The following is a 22070-nucleotide window of genomic DNA, read 5'->3' as shown; positions in this document are numbered from 1 at the left end:
GGCTGTCAAGCTTACTGCTCCCAGTTAAAGTGAAAATCTATTTTATCGCCTTAAGTAAAATCCTTTCCAGATTACTCTGCAGGATCATGACAATTTCTGGCATTAATAATCAGGCATCAAACAAGAATATTATTTTTTTCCTGTATACTTAAAGTAGGGCAATCTTAAAAAGTTACTCCATCTTCAAAGCTGGATTAAATAGCATAACTATTTAAAAACATGCCAGCAATTAAATCTGGTTTGGATGTATATCTGTTAGACTCTATAAAATGCAATTCCCTTTCAAGAGTCCTTTTAAAGACCCTCCAATCTGAGTAGCAGGTTTAAAAATTGGTAAGAAGTATTCTATTTGTACATACTGAAAAACTGTAAAAACCATTATCTGGTTAACCTTAGACACCTTACTTTTTAATTCTTAGCAAAAACCGAACATTTCATTTTGATCAGTCCCTTAAAAAGTTCAGGCATTTCTTCCATTTAGAAAAGAATTATTTTATCAGCACTTCTGCCTCATTAATTTACCACAGATAATAAATTTGAGCAAAAGAGCAGTAACGAAAAATGTAGTTATTTAAGGTCACAGATTAACTGATGTTTCTAAAGAAAACTCAAAAGTTCATGTTAACTCTTATTTAAATTGCTTGAAGCAACTGATGCAACTAGAACCATATTTGTGCACCTGAGTTTAAAGGAAAATTCTGTAGCAGTGAAGCTGGTAAAAAAGGATCTTGCTGAATTTTGTAAGTGCAAACCATCTTAATTCTGAAAGACTTATTTCTTAATAACATATGTGCACTTCTCAGTTCATTTCTGTCTTGACATTTTCCAGAGAACTCTGCTTTAAATGATACGTAGACCACAAACTTTAAAAGCAGCTATTGAGTCAGTTTTAGATAGCCACCTGGAGCTCTGGGTTGGTTTGTTTTTTAATAATGTGTTATGCTACAATAAAGCAGTTCAAGTCTTTCCAGACCATGGATCCGTCGCCATACCCAAATTTTAGTCTCTGAAGACTCTGTGTATACTGGGCACAGTTCCAAGTTTCTATACATGCATACTACCCCCTTTCCCACAACATTCGTGTAAATTCCAACACATGCCCAGGAATGCAGTGGCTGAGCAAGGTTTTTGTGCCACTATCCTTTCCATCTTCAGTGGCCTTTGTGGCACCAACAGCAGAGCAGAAAGCAGTGAGAACACCCTTCACTGTGCTCTTAGCATTTCTTTTGGTGTTCAGGAAGCACGATAAGGCAGTTGCTTGGTGGGTGGAAGAAGAAAAAAAAAAAGAAGGATAAGAAACTAGAGAAAAGAACAATACAGTAACAGAAAGGATCAGGAAGAGAACAGGATGATACTGAAAATTGTAGCTATTAGAATACACATTACTGATTCTGCAAGGGAGCAAACCATTGCATTTTAGCCCAAAGCCACACAGCATGTGTGAAATTTGGGCACTCTGGAGGTAGGGAGGCAGAAGTAAGGAAATTATTTCCTCAACTTTTCTCAATTAACATTTTCATAGAAATGGTAATAAAAGCACATTAAGGTTGCAGAGAGAGCAAATAGAATTCAGGATGTGATGTGAGCATGTGCATGTGATACTGGACTGCAATAAAAAGCTTCCCTCTATGACCTCCTTCCCCCTCCAACCTCCCTGTTGCATGATGTAGGCAGACTGAAAGAGACTAGTAATTCCATTATCAAAGAATGAACAGCTGTTTTCCTCTTCAGAACATTCCACAAGCACCTAGAATTTACATGATGAATTGAAAAGAATATAGACAAAAAATTACACCTGTGGTCTGTCTCTAAATCAAAAAAGTCTCTCTTCTGAAATTCTGGTTATTCAAAAAACTTCCCAGAAAGAAAAAGAATTATTTCATGAGTGAAGGGCAGTAAATGCACTACATAGAATTTACACCAACAGAAACACAACTACAGCCTTTTCGGTAAGTGCACTTACCAAGTCACAGAACTCAAAAACTAGGAGATAAGGAATGGCTTCCACACATTGTCCAATACACTGGAGAACATTTGGATGCTGAAGAATGCTGGAGTGAAAAAATACAGTTGAAGCCAAAAAGATCAATATACATCACTTGCAGTACAACACAACACACTGAAATCTCCACCAGAAGTTCCAACACATAACATTGGCAGGGGGTGGCACGAACAGAAGGTGCAAGTATCCAAAGCCACAGATTCCATTTGCACCTTTATATCGCCTTTGTATTGCTGCAGCATATCATTGGGAGCAGCTGAAACTCGGAGGATCTCAAAACCACAAAAGCCAGCACTGCCACAAGAACATCACACCCATCCTCCCACCATCCCTCATACCAAAAATAAATGCACGCAACTGGTTCGTGAACTACACCGAGGAACTGGTCTGGCTAAAAGCTAAACCTCCTTTTAGCCAGGTTAGTTCCCAGCCAGATCAGTTACTTTTTCTAAATTGCTTCAAACACACTTGTGCCAACGCTCCCTTCAATATACCAAATACCTTTCCAATGTACAAAGGCTCAACCCCTAGAAGTGAGTATCCTCCAAGCATAACTTAAGAGGAAGAGAACACCAAACGAACCTGGTTTATTGGCATTTCCAGACAGATCCATGATTTCTCAATTGTAGAGTACTACTGGACTAAAGTTAGTGTAATTCTGGGGGGGTTTTGCATACACAAGCCTCCTTGCAAGCTACCTGAACAAAATTAGGTTTTATCTATGTTGCATTTAATTTTTTGAAAAAGGGAACTTCAAAGAAATTAATGTGTATCTGAGAGCAGACAAAGTGTTACCAGTTCCCCTGATTCTAACAGGAAAGCCAAGTACGGGAGCTAAACCTCAGTTCTCAGAGGCAAGTAATTAGGCATAAGGTTAGAGTCTGCAACATCAAGAGTTTATTCCAAACACCTGTAGAAGAAAAACCCATAAACCAAACCAAGTGTGTTTTCCAGTCATGAACAATAACTACCAAACACATTTAAGCAAAGAGCTTATTTTTATTTCTAAGCAAACTTAACTTTTGCCCACTTTGGATGGACTGTATTTCACTTTTTAAAGATATGCACTTCAGTTATAAGGGAGGGCAAATAGAGACAACAACACTGAACAAAAGAAATCTTCATAATTCATAGGCAGTTGTATGAAGTGTGTAAGTTAACCAAGCTGTGAAACATTACTTACTAATATGGTTCTCCATTTCTTAAAAATTGTTCTTGCTCCTTGGGACCTGCACTTGCCTTCAACTCCTTCACTATTACCCTTGCTACACTAGTGCCTGTGTAGATCTCTCCAAGCAGAACCTGAAAAAAAGATAACCATTGTGTCTTTAACCAGAGGGAAAAAAATTTTGGAGTTTCCCTGCAAAGAAAAACAAGAGCTAAAAACATGCTGTAAGAAAGATTTTCTGGCTTTTTTGTCAATGCATGCAGAGCTTTGATAATTAAAAATCCATACTTAATACATCTTGACAACTGATCTACACATGAACTTTCAGAAAACATGTTTTCTCATGAAGACCACTTATTTACTTAGGATTTTTCTCCTAGAAAGAACTGATAATAACAGGAATGTATTAATTCAAATCCACAGAACTATAAGGTCTACCTAGTAACTATGTCAAGAAACTACACAAAGATTAAAGAACCACTGATTAGTACTGTGATTACAGCTAAAAAGTGCATGCAAGGAAACACCTAATTTCAACTTCAGTTTTTCATATGCTATTACTTTTTTTTTTTTTTAGAGTACCATTGTAACAGAAATACAGTAGCCTAGTTAGTTAGGAGTAAGACTCAAACTGCAGCACAATATTTAAAAAAAACTTCTCACCTTTCCAAACCAGCCATTACCAATTTCCTGGATGTAGTTTAGACTCTGACGTGCAACTTGAGACTTTGATCCATCTGTCATACATAATGAAACAAATGTAACACATATCAAGCCAGAGTTATCAACTGTTGAGGAAATAATGCACTTAGGCCGGAAAAGACCTTTAAGATCATGAAGTCCAACCATTAACCCAGCACTGCCAAGCCCACCACTAAACCATGTCCCTCAGCACTACATCTACACGTCTTTTAAATACCTCCAGTGATGGTGACTCCACCACTTCCCTGGGCAGCCTGTTCCACTGCCCGATAACTCTTTCCATGAAGAATTTTTTCCTAATATCCAACCTAAACCTCCCCTGGTGCAACTTGAGGCCGTCTCCTCTCGTCCTATCACTTGTTACTTGGGAGAAGAGACCAACATTCACTTCGCTACAACCTCCTTTCAGGTAGTTGTAGAGAGCGAGAAGGTCTCCCCTGAGTCTGCTTTTCTCCAGACTGAACAACCTCAGTTCCCTCAGCCACTCCTCATAAGACTTGTGCTCTGGACCCTTCACCAGCTTACACCTCAAACAACATACTCACACAAGTTTCCTATGTAAATAAAAGTAGAAAACCCAAGACAATACTCATTGCTTGTACATCTTAACATTTATAGTTATATAGAGAGCGATCATTTTAAGACAAAGGGTTTGACTACTTCACTCTTCAGCCCAACTGCCCTACTTATAGCTACCAACTGGAAGGAGGACATTTTCAGACTAAAAATACTTCACGTAAAGAGCCCAGAGAGGGAAAGGATAGAAAACAAGACCCAGATATTGGCAGAGGATGCACAGTAACAATGGTAGACTCTATACTATAGAAGAGATTCAGTAGTGTTTATCCCTCTGCTGCCTAATTGCTTAGAAATACTAATAAACAGATGTACACAAAAACTTCCCATCATTACTACTTGTCTGTCTGAGAATTCATTTTCATTTCTATAAACCATGTTTACGCCAGTATTATTTTACTGGAACAGCTATAGCTGTATAATATACTGTCAACATGCTCCTAAGCCCAGAGAAGGCTGTATCAGTACAACTACACTTTTACCAGCGTACCTTACTCAAGTACACTGCCTTACTTCTGGCAAAGTAACTTCTAGTGGCAGAAAGTATAGTTTTGACAATTATGGCAAAGTAGAAGAGCTGACATAAAATTTTTCAGAGATAATTCTCCCTCACTCATTAAACACTGAGGAGTAACATTTCTTTTGTATTACAGGCATATTGACAGTTTCTTGAAATTTGTAGGTACAGAAATTTTACTAGAAGCTTCCCTGAACATCTAACAATTAAGCAACATAAGCAATGTATGTATAAATTATATGTGAAGTATTATGAGAACAACTACTTTATGCTAAACTATGCTTGTAATATTTAAGGTGCTTAAGTTTCCTTTTACAAAAATTGTATTTTAAAGAATACATTCCAAAAAAACCTTTCACACAGGAAAAGAAATCTAATGCTCTGTCTTACCAGTATCACATTCATAGCATGGAAAGTCTACAGTGACATTAAGAAAGCGATGTGGCTGAAACAGTAGCACTGCTGTCAAATAAGAGATTCACTCTTGCTTCCATTTAAGGCTAATGGCTAAAATCCAACGACAACTTAGTGAAGAAAAACACTAAAGAGCAGAAGTCACTAACGCCCTAGAGTACTTCACACCCTTTATGTATACAGAGGTATAATGGAAGTACTCTAGACACATTTATTTAAGCTAGTTTCATGCTCTTAAGCTGCCTTATGTGGCACCCTGCCATAGGTTAACAATTTTGAAGTAATATTTCACATTTTATCCTATACCCTACAAAATATATTTACTCAGTTTACATAAGTTTGTAACAATTAATTTGTTACAGGAAAGTCAAACATAACCAGCTACACTCCATTTTTGACACAGAAATCGCCTGCTTTTGGTTTTTCATTAAAAAACAGTATTTTACCTGTACGAGATGGGAACTGGGAGGGAGTTGGTAATGCAATATTGGGAACTGAAAGAGTAAACACTTCTGCTGGAGACTGAACAGATGGAGTATCTTCTGCTGGAGGTGTAAAATCTATTTCATCGTCAAAGTTATCTTCAAATTCCTGCAAAAAAAAGAAATCTTAGTAAACAAGCTGATCTTTATCTTAAAATTAGCACTAATACATTTCTTTTAGTTTGAGCAATGTTAAGGAGGCTTAGCTTTTTTCTAAGAACAGTGACAGATTTTTAGTCTTCTATTCCTCATTTTCAATTTATTACTGATTTAAAGATATTAAAGTATCAAGTATTGCTTTTAACAAAGAGAGGTTTTCTGTTTTGGTTTTTGTTTGTTTGGGGGTTTTGTTGTTGAGGTTTTTTTGTTTGTTTTAACTTCAAATGCTATCCTTGGCTTTAAATGAATTACCATGAACTGCCAAGGCCAAACGTTCTCCATTCAGAAATGATAGAAAAACTCAATTTTAGGAACACCGATAACCAGTGTTCCAAAAGTAACTGTTCTCTCATGATAACAATTTCTCCCAAGAGCTTTGCTGCAGTGGATATGTATCTTCAGTATGCTTATTCGACAGGAGTGTCTTAAAAACTGTCAGCAGACTAAGAAAAACAAGTTAAAAGAATACACAGAAAAACAACAAAAAAGTTCTTTAACTACAGCAAAATTGTCTCAAGGGTATACTTTTACTACTGATCCGAATAGCCTGTAATCATTTTGAAAAGACATGAAAGATCCTTACTGCAGCATGGACCAAGTACTTAAAATAAATGGTTGCCAAACTACAGTTGCTGGCTATTTCAGAAGACATACGGTGACACTGAAGTGTCAGTAACTGCAGAGTATTAACACAAACAATCAAGTAAGTATTCTAGATATCAGAATGCAGCTAAGAATACCACATGTACATACATTTGTAACTTCAGATGCCTACCTTGAAATCTATCTCAGGGTCTTTACAGCAGGAGACACAGTTTGCAAGCAGTATTACCAGTACTACTAGAGTACATACAGATAGAATCACAAAAGATGAGGAAACTTCAGCTGTAGCTCCTTCTCCTAGAAATAAACATGTATGTAGTAGTATATAAATACATTTATTCTTTTAAGAAGTTTCTTCAAAACATATTATCCATCTGCATTTATTTAAAAGATGGAGTTTGAACATTTAACTCTGTGGATATGATCAAAAATAAGAAGAAACTGAACAGAAAGGGCATACTGGTAAAATCTGTCTATGCTCTATCACCTGCCTGCACCATTCTGGACTTACTGATTCAAGCTAAGAGGCCACAGCCAGCACGATTTATGGAAGTAGGTGATGAACAGTGACAGTCCCAAGCCTCAGGATTCTGTTTAAGTCGACAAATTTATATAGCTATCTAAACACAGATAATGCAACTATAAATCCTCACTTAAACTGCATACAAATCTAAAATACATTACTATAAGGCAGCACTATCTCTTTCAACAAATGCAATCGTGACAGTCTGCCAAATACACAAGTTGCTTTCACAAGTGAAACGGATCTGATCAGCTTCAACCCAATTTCTATTTCTTGTGATTCATTAGCTGATTTGTCTCCTCAAGAATTTTAGACATGATCCCTAAACATTTTGCAAAAACACTTCCAAATAATTTTCCAAAATTTTATATATAAACATTCTACAACACACTTTCTATTATTAAGTCAGGTTATTATTACTCACACAGCATCAAAAGCCTCAAATGGCATTTTATAAAAATCTTAAGTCTTTGCCAGGGAATTAAACCTATCTTCATCCCTATTTTCATCTTAAGTCGAAAACAAAGGTATGCAGTTCCCCAGGAGACCACAGTACACATCTTGAGGGTTTGTTTTTGTTGTTTCTTTTTAAACAGATACTGCCACGGGGAGTGGAAGAGTAGTTGGACCATATCTGATTAAGATATATTTAGATATTACATCAGTGTTAAATTTAAACGTCAGGTGACTTGGACTGACTGGATTTTATGGGAACGTCTGAGTATCGATGGGAACGTCTGGCAACAGAATACAGTATAAATGAAGCCTCAAAAATCAAGAAAAGCAGAAGCTGATCACTAGTTAAGGGACATACAAACTTGTCCACCTAGCTCTTGTACCTTCAAAAAACTACAAAAAGTAATTATGAGATTTCCAGAAAAAGCTACAGCTCTTCATCATGTTCCACACAACGTGATGAGAATATTTACTTATTTTAATTACATGTAAAGAGTAAACTGACATAGACAAAATACTGCTTTAAGAAGTGTTAGCATACTTGCAGAGGATCACATTTTCTGTACAATAAATAAGGAATATTATCTATACAACAATAAAAGTTAACCAAATAAGGAAGGTTTTCAAACAAGTGATACTGTTTCTAGTTTCCACAATACTCTGGCATTCTAACCTCATTAGGAACAAGAATACTCCACTTGTAGATATTATGTATTGTTCAAACACAGATCAACCATGATGTGAGGCTACTCACCACCTTTTAGTCAAAATTCGGAAAAAAAAAAAATCTCTGAAGAGAGCTCTCAATACAACAGTTTATATTCATTTAAATCAAGTCTTCTACATAACACCTATGTATTTTTCCATTTGTAATCAACAAGAAAAAAGGGGAAGCTAACAGCTGATTTATGTTGACTTCCTTCAGATGTTCTATAACCTTACTAAGCAGACTGAAAGTTACCTCAACCACAAATATAAGGGTTTTGTGAAGTCATTAGCTAAATTACCATAACAAACACACACAGAGGTAATATAGCTTTAGATAAAATTTAAGAGAGTCCTTTGAACTTCTAACTGAAACCAAATAATAAAAGGTAGCTTTACTACAAAAAAACAAACATGTTTATGTTACCAGGTATTAGTCATTAAAATTATTATTTTAAAGACATTTTTCCAAAACCATCTCACCTAATTTCCAAACAACTTCCTCACCTTCACCACCAACTTCACTGAAATGAGAAGTCAACTCACCACAGGCCATCTACTGAACAGATGCAGATTTTCCCTGACTAATAAACACCCGGGAACACATCACCACAATTACAATAGATATTCCTCCCAGTAGAAGACCAAGACTCCTGAACCCCCTAGAATGTCTCATCCAGTGTACCAGATGCATTTGGGAAAGTTAGCCAAGCAAAAGTAAATCACTACACGATGAACTCAAACACCAAGAGCACGTTTTATTATTCACAGAATGCATTACTAGCATGTCTTAAAAGACTGCTACTCAGAGACTAACTTCAGACCAGGTCCTTAAGAGGGAAGTATAAAGCAACTCAGCTGCCAAGTGTATAAAACACTAAAAAAAAAAGCTATCAAACTTTTATTTTGGGTTTATGGTACGCTATGTCTCCTTTTTGACGCCCACATGGCTAACATGAATTCTAGTGTCTTCTTGCTCCCCACAGGAGATGAGCATTATCACCTCTCATCAGCATCCTCCCCTACTCCAACTACCACATCTTCTTCTAGATAGGCTTTTTGACCAGCCTCTACCAAAACTTGGCTCAATGCTTCAAAATTTGCTTTACCACATTCAATCTTACTGCTTCTTTTCAAGACCTGACAAGGGGCTTGTGCCCAAGAAAGTACATCTATTGTAATTATATTACCTGGTCTAGTACAAGGCGTTATGTCTATCTACAAACTTCTCACCCATGCCCCTGGGCTATCACAACTACAGCAACATGACCACGACATGTGTTTACACAAACAGTACCATGCTCACTCCAACTTAGGATCCCACTTTTGACCCCTCAAAAGTTACAAGTTATCACAGCAAATCCAACTAGGAGGATTCAAGCTCCTGGTGGTCTTATGCCAGATTTCTGGTTTATTTAACTTAAAATGAGACATAATGAGCACTAACAATCATAAACTGCATTTATTGTACATTAGATACACTGCACATGTATTCAGCTATTTTATATGAAAAAGACAACATATTTTGTTTGGAATTCCTTCTGTAAAGAAAACTGCACATTTATCAAGCCTAAAATCTAAGTGTTTTACGCAAGTTACACTCTTCCCTATAATGTAACCATCTCCTTTAAGTGTCCTGGAATGAATACAGAAAAAAAAAATGCTGCTCTTCATTATGTTACTTCCCAACCTCACAGACCTTTTATAATTCCCAAGAAAAGAAAGTGTGTGAACTACACCAATTAATTGGAAAAAGTAATGAAGTTTAAAAAAAAAAGGAAAGCAAAGATCACCTTTGAAAAGGCAGCTAATCATTAACAGTTCATTAAAAAGATGGAAGTCATCTAAACTTCCAAAAGCACAAGGCAAATTTCACATACAAAGTTATAAAAAGATGCTTTAATACAAGAAAAATGCCAATTATTACGGGCAAGTTTCTGCAACACTTAGAGAAGAGCATTTCAGATGACTCATACAAGTAAGAGCTACTTACTAAGATTTGCAGAGTCCATCTCTATTTGGATAAACTTTGAAGTCTTTCAGATAGTCATTAATAAGTGATATTTTTCAATTTGCACTTCTTTTTAAAAAAATGAAAGTAAAATGAAGTATAAAATGATGGTAACCTATAACTGGGCTAAATTTATTATAAGTGAAGTTATTTTAATAGCTTGCATAAATACATATTCAGTGATGGAAATCATTTATTAAGTATTGGAACTGGTGTTTGACAAAGTGCTGAAAAATCTGCTCCAGCATAACCTCTTTCGCATTTTTCAATTATTTTCATCCAATGATTAATTCACTGGAGCTTAATGACTCAGAACTGAAAAGGTAGGAGATGTTTAATACTTACTTTTGTTTGTAAATTGTTAAAGTATGAAGGAATGACAGCTACTTATTTTAAGATCCTGATCAAAAAAGCAACCAGAAAAAAAACCATTCAATTAAACAGAGAATCATTTTATATAGTCATTACAGAAAACAGTTTTCTTTAATAATAAAACCTGTTAAAATACATTGTAAATTTAATTAAATCTAAACCTAGATAAAATCCAATAAATATCACTCACAATTTCATATTAATGCAGAAGTTAAGAATCTTAACATAACAGATTCTAAAAGATCTCTAAAAAGAGAACTTAATAAATGTCCTCAGCATATCATCTCAATTTAAAAACCTACCACAGGTAATGTAACTCTACGCAGTAACATCTTAATGTCTATCCAGAAGTCAGAATCTGTTCTTTGGGAAAGAAACTGCAAAACACATCCAAAAAATACTATATATAAACTGCCAACAATATAAGGCTTCCTGTCAGTTAAAACAACCAGTCTAGACTACTTTGGTCTAGTATATCCCAACTACTTAAGCAGGAGGAAGAGGTCTGGATTATATCACTACTATACTAAAATAAGCAGGAGATGAAATGTGCCTGTGTTACTATATGTGTTACTGCAAGGTTAACACAACATAATGCTTTACGAAGAACTCTGCGCTAGTAGGTGTTCCATCTCGAAATGGCATCTAGATGATACTAAATTATCAACACAGAAAATAAGGTCTTTTTTTCAAAGCCTCACAGTATTAGATACTGATTTTATGCTGTTATTTACCCACTTTTTTAAAGTACATGGTATCATAAACAATTCAAAGCCCTGGCTGAGGCAGGTATTTAATTAAGAGCTTTTGAAGCAGATTCTTCAGCACGTCTGAAGACTGCCATTTCATAAGCAAGGTTTACACTGAAGTCTAGATTTGAGCACAGCACATCTGAAGTCAAACCCTGTATGCAGGCAAGTACATGAACATGCTCACTGAAAAAACAGTGATGATAAATTATGCTGGCATTCTCAGGATCAAGTATAGACATGAGAACATACACTTCAATATGTATTAGCAAGTTTCAAGGGGTGGAAAAGTGTTGTTTTCATACAAAGTATATTTCAAAGCAATTCATACAGGTCAGGATTCTCTATACCTCCCTAAGTTTCTTTCAAGTCTACTTTCTTCATAAGATAGTTCACTGACTACCAAATGCAACAGCTAAGCAAACAAAAGTTTCTTACTATAACTGGTTTCCTTCTCTATCCGATTTCCCAGTCTGCCCACAATACTCTCAAATACTCACATATGTCATCCATCTGTGGCTTCCCTGGCTACCATTAATTAGGAGCAACAGGCATGCCAGCTAGCCAAATGGTCCATCCATGTTCACTCGCCAACCAACGGCCACCACGCAGAAGGATACAGGAGCAGACGTAACTGCCTGTCTGTACGAGGGATGGCAGGCCTGCCTTTCCTCTACCAGATTATCAAAGGCCATGATGCTTGAACTCTGACTCTCTCCAATTTGGTTCAATGTGATTAATCATGTTATTGAAGTCTTAACCTTCAGGAAACTGGACTAAAAAACGCATGACACCGCACAGTTCTAAGCTTGGGGAAAAAAGAAAAGTGTGCGTGACAGACATTACTGAGTACACTAATAAAAGGCACTCGCTACTGTGATAAAGGCAGTGCAAGGCCCAGATATATTAAGCATTATTAGAGCACAGTGGATTTCAAGGGAGCATCTGATTTTAAGCTTTCAGCACAGTAGTTGCTATGCGACAACAGTCCCACCGCATAAGCAAGAGCCTCTTTTCTTTCAAGAGCAGCTATATAAACGGCAGCTCTGCACTAAGAGCTATAGCTAATTCCAGCACAAATCTAGCGTGACAGCAGTCACAAACTGTCTCCTGAACACCCTCAAATTATATGATCATGAACTGAGATGTTACTTTATGACAGCAAGACGGAACTGAGCAGCCTTTAAAATACTAACGAACGACCAAATCTAACTTTGCACCCTAGCTACTTCCATGGTGTCTTTCATAAACCTGATCAGTTTACTTACTCTGCATTTAATGGATATTAATGTAACCAGATTAAAAAGTGTAATATCACCATAATTTATAGTGGTTTTGAGAAATTATTTTAAAAGCTATCCTGACTTTCCTAAATAATGCTGTCATTCTCTTCTATGCTAGCAATTAAGTGGGAAAGATTCGACTCCTACCCAGCTCTTCACAAGTCAGATTCGGATCATTATCTTTTCCTCACAAAGGGTTTCTCCTGTATTTATTTACTCCCTGAAATCTTCAGAGGTTTGCCACTAATAGGCACAAACCCAATACAGATACAATCAGGCCTATAAATTCTGAAGGCCTAAGTTAACAGGTACAATACTAAAACAAAAGCCTATCAAAAACAATTTTAGATACATCTATTGTGTCATGCCCAATTTGTATGACAAGGTAAAGCACAACATGCATTGCAACTCCTCTATTTCACAAAAAAAACCTCAAGAGCACATTCTATTAGTTACTGCATTCCCATCATCTCAACTTTTTCCTGCTATGCTCCATTTAACAACTGAGCCAAAAAACAGCAGCATTTTTGAGAAAAAGTTTCAGCAGAAATGTGTGCAGTACCATCACATAGTTGTGCAATGCTATATTACAATAGGCTTTAAAATGCTATACTAAAACTGCATTCATAGAATAGAATCATAGAGTCGTTTTAGTTGGAAAGGTCCTTTAAGATCGACTCCAACCATTAACCCAGCACTGCCAAGCCCACCACTAACCCATGTCCCTCAGCACCACATCTGCTAATCTTTTAAATACCTCCAGGGATGGTGGCTCCACGACTGCCCTGGGCACCCAGTTCCACTGCTTGGTGTGAAGAAATTTTTCCTGATATCTAATCTAAACCTCCCCTGGCGCAACTTGAGGTTGTTTCCTCTCATCCTATCGCTTGTTACCTGGGAGAAGAGACTACCACACTCCTCACTACACCCTCTTTTCAGGTAGTTGTAGAGAGCAAGAAGGTCTCCCCTGAGCCTCCTTTTCTCCAGGATAAACACCCCCAGTTCCCTCAGCCGCTCTTCATACAACTTGTTCTCAGAGTTCAGAGCAAGTGGAACAAAAAAGATAAAATAAAATCAAAAACCACGTACGGGTTACTCTGTTACTATATTATTCTAGATAGAAATTGAAACATCTCACCCCTCCACTCAACTTGTCCTTCCAATCCCTATCTTATCACAGAGCTCTCATGAAGTCCCTCATGGGGGAAGTGGGTAGCATGAAAGGCCAATACATGTGCACAGATAATTCTTTCTAAAAACCACCAGCTTTTCTTCTTTACAACAATTAATCATCAAAAGTAAGGGTAATGAAGGCAGCAAGTGGCAATTTCCTACAGAATTTTTCTCCATGAATCAATAAAAAAGCCACCTCTGACACACTCCTCCAACCCACCTTGTGTTCTGGATATTGTTGTACAGTGACAAAAGCCAGTTTCATAGTTAAATGTGTTTGTATACTTGTGACCTCAAAATCATTACTGTCCTATGCAACAAGTTACAATACTTTCAAGAAATACTGGCTACTTCATATCACAACTGGATGTGTAACTCTGTATGTCAACAACTCCTGGCAAATTATCTCAGTCCTCCCATTTGTCCTTACAAAGAATACAAGAAGTCTATCCCGCATTCTAAGTCAACAGTTTTTCAAACTATTTTATCCCATGCTCCCCCTAAATACTTTTACAGTGTGCTTCAAATGAGATTCTACAGCTGCTTAAGTTCACTTTGTATGTAAGGGTGGCACAGGTTACACATCCTAAGGCAAGATTATCTGGGGCAATGCTGGATTCTCGTGTAGTACAGCACCCTCCGAACAACACAGCTCCAATCCTCATTTTTTCCTCAACGCTTGTCCTGGCCTGCGTGTTGACTGAACAGTTACTAACTAGTAAAACTGTGAGCTGGGGTTAGTTTAACATTCCTGTCCTTATTCTATTACTCTACAAGACTTCCCAGTAATGTCAAAGAATTACTCACACAACAACATACTGCTCAATTTTAATAAGGACTAAATATAGGCTAGAACTTCAAGTGTTTACAGAGCGAGATCTGTTTGAAGTTTCAGTGTTAGAATCTCATGTTTGCACAAAGGCATCTTAAGACAAGGTAAAAAATATACATGTTAAACAATTACGTATCCTATGCCTTCGTGGCAGCGTTTCTGGAAAATCTGGGTAGCAGCATTATCTTGCAAAGGTACCATCTTATTTTTAAGTGTGTGTGTGTATATATAAATTCAAAATCCTGCAGAGCGCACTTTATTCTATACTGCTAGATGTTGGTTTTGACAATTAACTCCTGCTCAAGTACAGTATGTTTTCATCTGCTATACCATTTCTCCAACAGTGAGGCACAGCAGCCATAGATTTTTTTTAAACGGGGTAGACCACAATCACTTAAGGAAGCATAAGAAGATTACACATCATGGTATTTCAAACCATCAAAAGTACCAGCAGCATGAAAACAAAAATATCAGTATCTCTTTCTCCCACCATTTGACAGGAATACATCCTATTAAGATATACTGGTTTTGAAGAGACTAATTTAATTCTGTTCACGTGAAAGGAATCCATACATGCAACTTTGATGTGATGAGATTTTCTAGAATCTTGATGAGATTTTCTAGTATCTTTTACAGTAGATGCATTTCCAACTCTGATGTACGACTGGGTTAAGAAATGTGGGAAAGAAAACAAGCAGCAGCATTTTGCCAAAAGGGCTTATTAAGCTCTGTTTCTCATCCCTATTTACAGCTGAAGGATCCCTAGGAAGAAGAACAGGCCATAAGATGAATGACTGATTTTTGAGAACTGGATCTGGTCTACAGGCTGAAAGCTTAAAAGCCAGCACTCAGAAGTCTACTGTTAAAATTTTCTACACCTCTTTCACACCAGAGAAGTCTCAGGGTGCAAAGGCAGTCCTAAAAAAAGTCACGTCACTGTTAAGTCATTGCAGTGATGTTTCCTTACCACTAAGGACACTTTTCCAAGTGTAGTAGTGTTGGACAAGGTGTTACTTTGTACCAGCATTTCATACTGAAAATCCCTCTGAAGACAATTCACTGACATTGCTTGCTTCACACCATCACCTTGCCTAAGCTATATGTGGCACAACACCTTGCTACAGGTTGTGCTTGGACTACACACGCAGACCGAAACAGCCATCCTGACACACTTTGTACATTCCTGATTATACAAGTGTCTGTGAAAACAAAGCACAATGAAAATAAAGAGTTTATACAGAGCAAGAAAAGCATGGAAGCTATTGCAAATTGTATCCAGAACCATATCAAGCTCCAGATACTAGATGCACACACCAAATAGAAAGGCAGACACAAAGTAAAATCTAAGACTCCAGTACTCCATGTGCTGTCCTCCTGCTGCAGAATGGGAGCACTAGGACTGAAACAGAGAATGACGATTTTTGCAGCATCTGGCATTATACTGACCAAGGGTCTCTATGCAGTGCATGTAAACCATGCATAGATAGTGACTGAAACCAGACTACAGCAAATGCCCAGAAAATTACTTGTATTCAAATTTGCCTGACAGTTGCTCAGTAGCCCCCAAAATATAACTTTGTCTTTTGTGCTTTTCAAATTGAATGCTGGATTTCACCATGGAACACAAATTCCTTTTTTATACAGGATCTGGGGCAAAATCGTCACTAACTAATGGGTCCTTTCAAACCAATGACCTGTGCCTGATGCTATGACAACATACCTTTAGACTGTCTCTGATAAGTGCTATCTTAATATGCTGCAACGACACCTGAGGAATTATCAAGTACACCCAAGCATTCAAGATGTGAGAACCGACCTCAGAAAACGACCTCCTCCTATAAGGACTGCTTTAGTCATAGCAAAGTCCAGACACTTTACAGCCAGAGGCAGAGAAAGTAGACCAAGCCTGTGAACTAAGCCTTGCATGGAACATCCCTGCAGGCCAAAGAGTCAGGGCTGGCTCCTTACCTCAGTCACAAACTCACAGATAGAAACAAAAGATAAAAGAAAACTTAGCAGCTCTAGCTCTACAATTATTAGGCGTCTGAGACAGAAGCTAGAAAAAGAAATATAGGGAGAAGTAAACAAGTTTAGTGCTTGAAAGGGGGAGGAAAGATAGACCACTCCCAAGAAAAGTATATACCACTAATTAAAATTCCCACTTTACAAGCAAGATTTTTTTAACTTCAAGTGATCCGCGTCACTCACTTGCATATGCTTAGAAAATTGCTTTTCTTATTATGTGCAAGTGCCACATACATTTTACGTTGTACCAAACCACTAGCCACAACCACAACGGGGCCCCAGTCTGACAGAACTCGAAGTGAAACATCAAGCCAAGGCAACTCAAAAGCAACAATTTTCCCAAGAGTATATATATGCTGCAGAACTCATCCTAACAAATTTATAAAGTGACTTAATCTCAAAATTTTAACTTGTCATCTACAGCCAGCTGACTATACTAGATATAGCTGCATGAACATCTAGACACTGCAGATGTATGTCTCTGTATACTATACACCACTTTCTAAGTGTCTTTTCCTGGATTGTACATGACCAAGCTCAGCAGCAAGGACTCACTGCCATGACATTCAACTGGTCTAGGCGGGAAGTCCCAAGGCTGAGGTTCTCAGCACAAACCAAGAAAGCATGTAGGCACCAGTCCAGCTGCCTCAATTCAACTGAACAAACTACGTAATTCATCTCAAATGTAAAACTGAATACACCTGCTAAAGATGCTACCACCTATTCAAGTTTTACAGGAAAATAAGAATATTTTTGAGTCCCTGTTACTTTGTATTTGCAAAGACTTCATACAGCACAGAGATGATAGAAATACTTTGTCTGCCATCACACACATACCCTTGATTCAGATTCTCAGCTTTCTTGGAGAGGCAGCTGAATTAAGGTCAAGTATGGAAATCCAATTCAGAAGAACAGAAAGAGAGTCTGAATGTCAATGTAAAGCTTTAGCACAGTATAGCAGACATGTCAGATTATAACACATTATGTTTGGCTGCAAAATGCTGCTGCTGCAAAAGAGTAGTTCCCAAATGCCCTTACTTCAGCCACACAGTACTAGAAGTGGAAGTCATCTTAGCCTGATGCATTCAGGCAAAATCACTAATACTCCACAGGCTCAAAACAACTACAGCACTTCATCCTATGAACTACTTTCCAGTAGACTTGCCCGCAGCTTTCACCTCCAGTATAAACTGAAACCTTAAATTCAGAACTATCGCAGTACATATCAGTATCCTCTTTTTCCATTCACAGAATAAATTAAATCTAAGTTGGTCAAAGTATTTTTAGCTAGTAGCATCTTCAACACCTTGTTTTTCCTATATGCTACAATAATTGCTATGAACCCTACCAGAGGAACAGTTAAAGCCTTATTCCCTTTACCTCCTCTCCTTATTGTTGAAAAGAAAAAAAAATTAAATGAGTTTAGAAATATAACCTCAAGAACACAAGACAAATATAGAACACATCATCCATGCATGCCTTCAACTGAAAACACTATGAAGCTGTACTTAAGAAGAGTGGCATCATTCATTTCAATCAAGGCCCCGGGAACTTGACAGTTCCCCCGCCAAACAGTCTGGTGTCCTTCCACAGCAGTTCCACAAAATGGAGCATTTTTGAACAAGGAATCCAATCGAGTCTTGCTAGAACCTGTCCATCAGCACTTCCTGCTTTCCAGCTTCCTCCCCAAGAGAAGTAAGTTATTACGGGTATATTCCATGAACAACTCTGCAAAGTTCTCTACAACTACAGACACTTTCCTCCTTTTTCTGTGGATTCCCACCTTTCCTGTAAGAAGCTCAGGGCAACACACATCAATATGTTTCTCCATTGTCAAGGCAGCAACCCTTCTTGCTAGGTGAATAATTGTGGGATCCTGAAATAATCCTGAAAGCAGTTACTAATTACTTTATGAAAAGCCCACAAGTTTACAACTCGTATGGATCAGAGTGAGCGTTAGGGTGAACTTCAAAAACTGCCAAGGCCCCGAATGTAGACCATCAGTGATCGCCAGTCCCAATACAGGAAATCAGAGCAACCTGTCATGGGATGTGAGAGAAGTTCACAATAAGGCTGAAGTTGTTTTAAACAAAACTCGTAATTCTTAACCCAGCAAAATAAAGTCACATGTTTGTCTTCTAGACAGGTTATAAAATTTGCCTAGTATGACAGAGAAGGCTCAAGACAAAACAGTCTCATTGTCATCCACTGGAAAGCTATTCAAAGGAAGGTGAAAAAAAATCCTTGTAGCTCTCTAACTGGTTACTGCTGGTTACTGCTGTAGTGATGATACAGGACGTGTTGCAGACTAAGAATCTGTAGCGCGCAAACCCATTTGCACACATTATTTCATTCAGTCTTCCCAGCAACAGTGATGCCAGTGAAACTGTAAAAGGTTCCTCTTGAGGCCCTAAAGGTTTAAATACTAAATATCTGTCAAGAAAACAATCCAAATACAGCATCTTACTACACGGGCAAAGATACTGTAGAGAGCAGCAGTTTCATTTCCCAGAGTTCATTGGGTTTTCCATGGCAGGCTTTGGCACACTTTGCTAAACTTCAGATAACACCCCATGTACACATACTTTGGGCTAAAATTATAACCAAAGACAACATACAAAATTACGATATCTCATTAATTTTGAATTAGTCCAATATTGTAACATCATAAGCACTTCTCTTAGCAGTAATGCACCCAACATACTTGATCCAGCCTTTTAAAAAAACAAAATAATAATTTTTTTAAAAATCACACTTTAATAGTATCTCCTGCATTTTGTCCAATCAACTTTTCAGTCTGAGAATGAAGCTTTTTACCAGTACCACAGAAGTTATGTTTTGATCTCCCAGCCTTGTAAGGCACATAGCATCGTCTTGACAGTAAAGAGGAATTTTTACTTAAAAAAAAATAAAGAGAACACTTGATGCAGACACTCTGACATCTACCTTTAAATAGAAAAATTAACCACATTTTAGGAAAAGTGAGACACAGAAAAGGCAGAAAAGACCTCCACACAGACCCGATTCTGCTGTCTTATCTTATGGCTTGATGACAAGTTAATATTATTTGGACAAACTTCCAGTATTACATAAATGAGAAAACTATCATTTAGTCTCAAAGGAAATACAGATTTGACTGACGGCCTTCTCTTTTTCAGAAGTTTATTTTTATAGAAAGTAAGAAAGACCTCAAAGAAGGCTGATGGAGGGTGTAACTTATAAACAATTCAGAAATATTCTTGGGAAGAAGAAAATTGGGAAGAGGCATAGGTTCAACAATATGGGAAGTATGGGTTCCACTCCCAGTTTTGACACTTTCTGTGAAATAGCAGACAAATTACCTAATCTCTGTGTTTCAGATCTCTCCCTCCCCACTGCTCCTCCTCCTCTCTGAACATATTGTCTACTTCAGCTGTTCAACTCTTCATGGCTAGAAATGAATCTCAGTACACATTCAAACCAAACCTAACAAAATTCAGTCCCAATACAATGTTATGTTTGCAAGCCCCAATGGAATACAAAAAAAAAAAAACACGAATCAGAGAGATGGTTGTTACCTATCAGTAGTAATAAACCTCTGACCAGTAACTCATACGACTGAGAGAACTTATTTTTTAGTTTGTGCTTTTAAGACAAACAGGAAAATAAGCAAGAAAATCGAGGAAGTTAGCGTTACCTAACATAAGTGACAAATAAACGTGAACTACATAACTATTTAGAGAGACTGGGCCGGGGGGGCCAGGGGGGGATCCGTCTAAGCTGACCGGAAAGGAGGGAAGCACCGTCTGCCCTGAAGAGCCTCCACCCAGGAACGGGAGCCCCGGTGATTCACAGCCAAAGAAAAAGAAAAATCAGGCTCAGGTCCGTATAGGCTAGAACGGTAACCACTATAGAAACACTGTATGTGGGTACACACACACACACACAGAACAAGCACGTAGTTCAGTCTATAGACTGAGGTATCTCCAGCGGGATGTGGCTCAGTGCCACAAGCACAAGACGTGACCTACAAGACGGGAGCCCCATCCACCCGCCGCGCCCTTCCCGACGCTTCGGCGAGGGGAGAGCGCCCAGCGCGGCGGGGAGCCCTGCCCGCAGCACGGGGGAGGGACGGCGGGCTGGCCACCCGCAGCCCCCTCGCTCCACCACCACCACCGCGCCTCCGCAGCCCCGGGCGCCAACCGGCGGCACCTCGCACCGCGGCCCCGGTCGCTGCCCCGCTCCCAGGCTGCCCCTCGCAGGCCCCCCCCCCCGCGGAGCCGCTCCCCCAGCCCCGCTTCACTCCGCCGCCTCCCGCGCCTCACCTGCACCTGCTCGCGGAAGCGGAACCGCCTCGCCGCTCCCCAAGAGAAGCGACAGCAGGAGAACGAGCCCGAGCGGGCACCGGGGTCCGAGGGGCAGCGGGCTACGGCCCCGCCGCCCGGCAGCCCCGCCGAGCCCCCCGCCCTGCTGCATGCCCTCCGCTCCTGGCCCGAGGCTTCGGTGCCGAACGAGGGGCTCGAGGTTCTCAGCGTCTCCGGCGAGCCCCCGCGGCAGCCGCTGCCCCCCGCCTCCGCGGCGCGGCTGCCCGCGGCATCGGACCCGGCGGCCCCGCTCCCCTCACAGAACCCCACCAGCCTCTGCGGACGCCGCCGCCATCTTCCGGGCTACCTGACCGGGAGGGCGTGGGGCGCGTCGCTGATTGATAGCCCAATGCGCCAATCAACCGGTGCCTCACGCTCAGGAGGCGGGACCACTGGCTGGGACGGGGCTAATCTGTGATTGACAGCCAGATCAGCCAGTCGCTCCGCACAGGGCGAGCCAAGGCGAGCGAAGGCTGCGGCGCGAGAACGGCGGAGCGCGTTTGCCAATCAAGCCGCACACCCGCGACAGGAGGGTGGAGCTTCCCCCGGATTGAAGGCGCGCTTCGCCAACCGGCTGGCGGCGCCGTTCCCGGGGGCGGGAGCAGGAGGAGGGGCTTGGGTGAGCCCGTGCGCAGGACACGCGGCAGGAGCGGGAAGAGCGCCGCCTGGAGGCGCGGCGCCCCTCCGCAGTGCGCGCGGGGGCCTCGCCGAGGACGTGCTTAACGCGCCCTGGGTCCCTCGGCACGGCCAGGTCACGGCGGGCCATTCCGCAGGCACAGGCCCCTCAGCGGGGATCCCCCGCACGGAGGAGCACAGGCCCTCGCGTCTCCGGGACCCCGGCGGTGTCCTGCTCTGCCAGGCCAGCCTGGGCCTGGGGACCCCCGCGGGGACTGAGCCGGCGCTGGGTCGCGGCCGCGCTCTCTGCCGGGGCAGTCCGTGCTCCGCTGTCCCCTCGGTGCACCCGCAGCTCGGCTC

The 22070-nt window shown here is 39.9% G+C and overlaps 1 protein-coding gene across 1 annotated transcript in view; it reads right to left on the bottom strand.

The window, feature by feature from the left end:
• The window catches only part of LMTK2 (lemur tyrosine kinase 2), a 42825-nt gene extending 21434 nt beyond the window's left edge, over positions 1-21391 (bottom strand). Inside the window, exons 1-6 of the mRNA XM_068422311.1 lie at positions 21057-21391; positions 6796-6920; positions 5826-5970; positions 3834-3907; positions 3186-3304; positions 1964-2051 (exon numbers count right to left, since the gene is read on the bottom strand). Of these exons, the coding sequence (XP_068278412.1) occupies positions 1964-2051; positions 3186-3304; positions 3834-3907; positions 5826-5970; positions 6796-6920; positions 21057-21207 (702 nt within the window). The 5' untranslated portion in view covers positions 21208-21391. The remainder of the gene's footprint in view (positions 1-1963; positions 2052-3185; positions 3305-3833; positions 3908-5825; positions 5971-6795; positions 6921-21056) is intronic.
• Between the last annotated feature and the right edge of the window lie 679 nt (positions 21392-22070).

This window comes from Nyctibius grandis, chromosome Z (assembly GCF_013368605.1).
Source record: "Nyctibius grandis isolate bNycGra1 chromosome Z, bNycGra1.pri, whole genome shotgun sequence".
Classification (NCBI taxonomy): Eukaryota; Metazoa; Chordata; class Aves; order Nyctibiiformes; family Nyctibiidae; genus Nyctibius; species Nyctibius grandis.
Note: the sequence above shows the minus strand (reverse complement) of the source record. Positions and strands in the feature narration are given on the sequence as shown.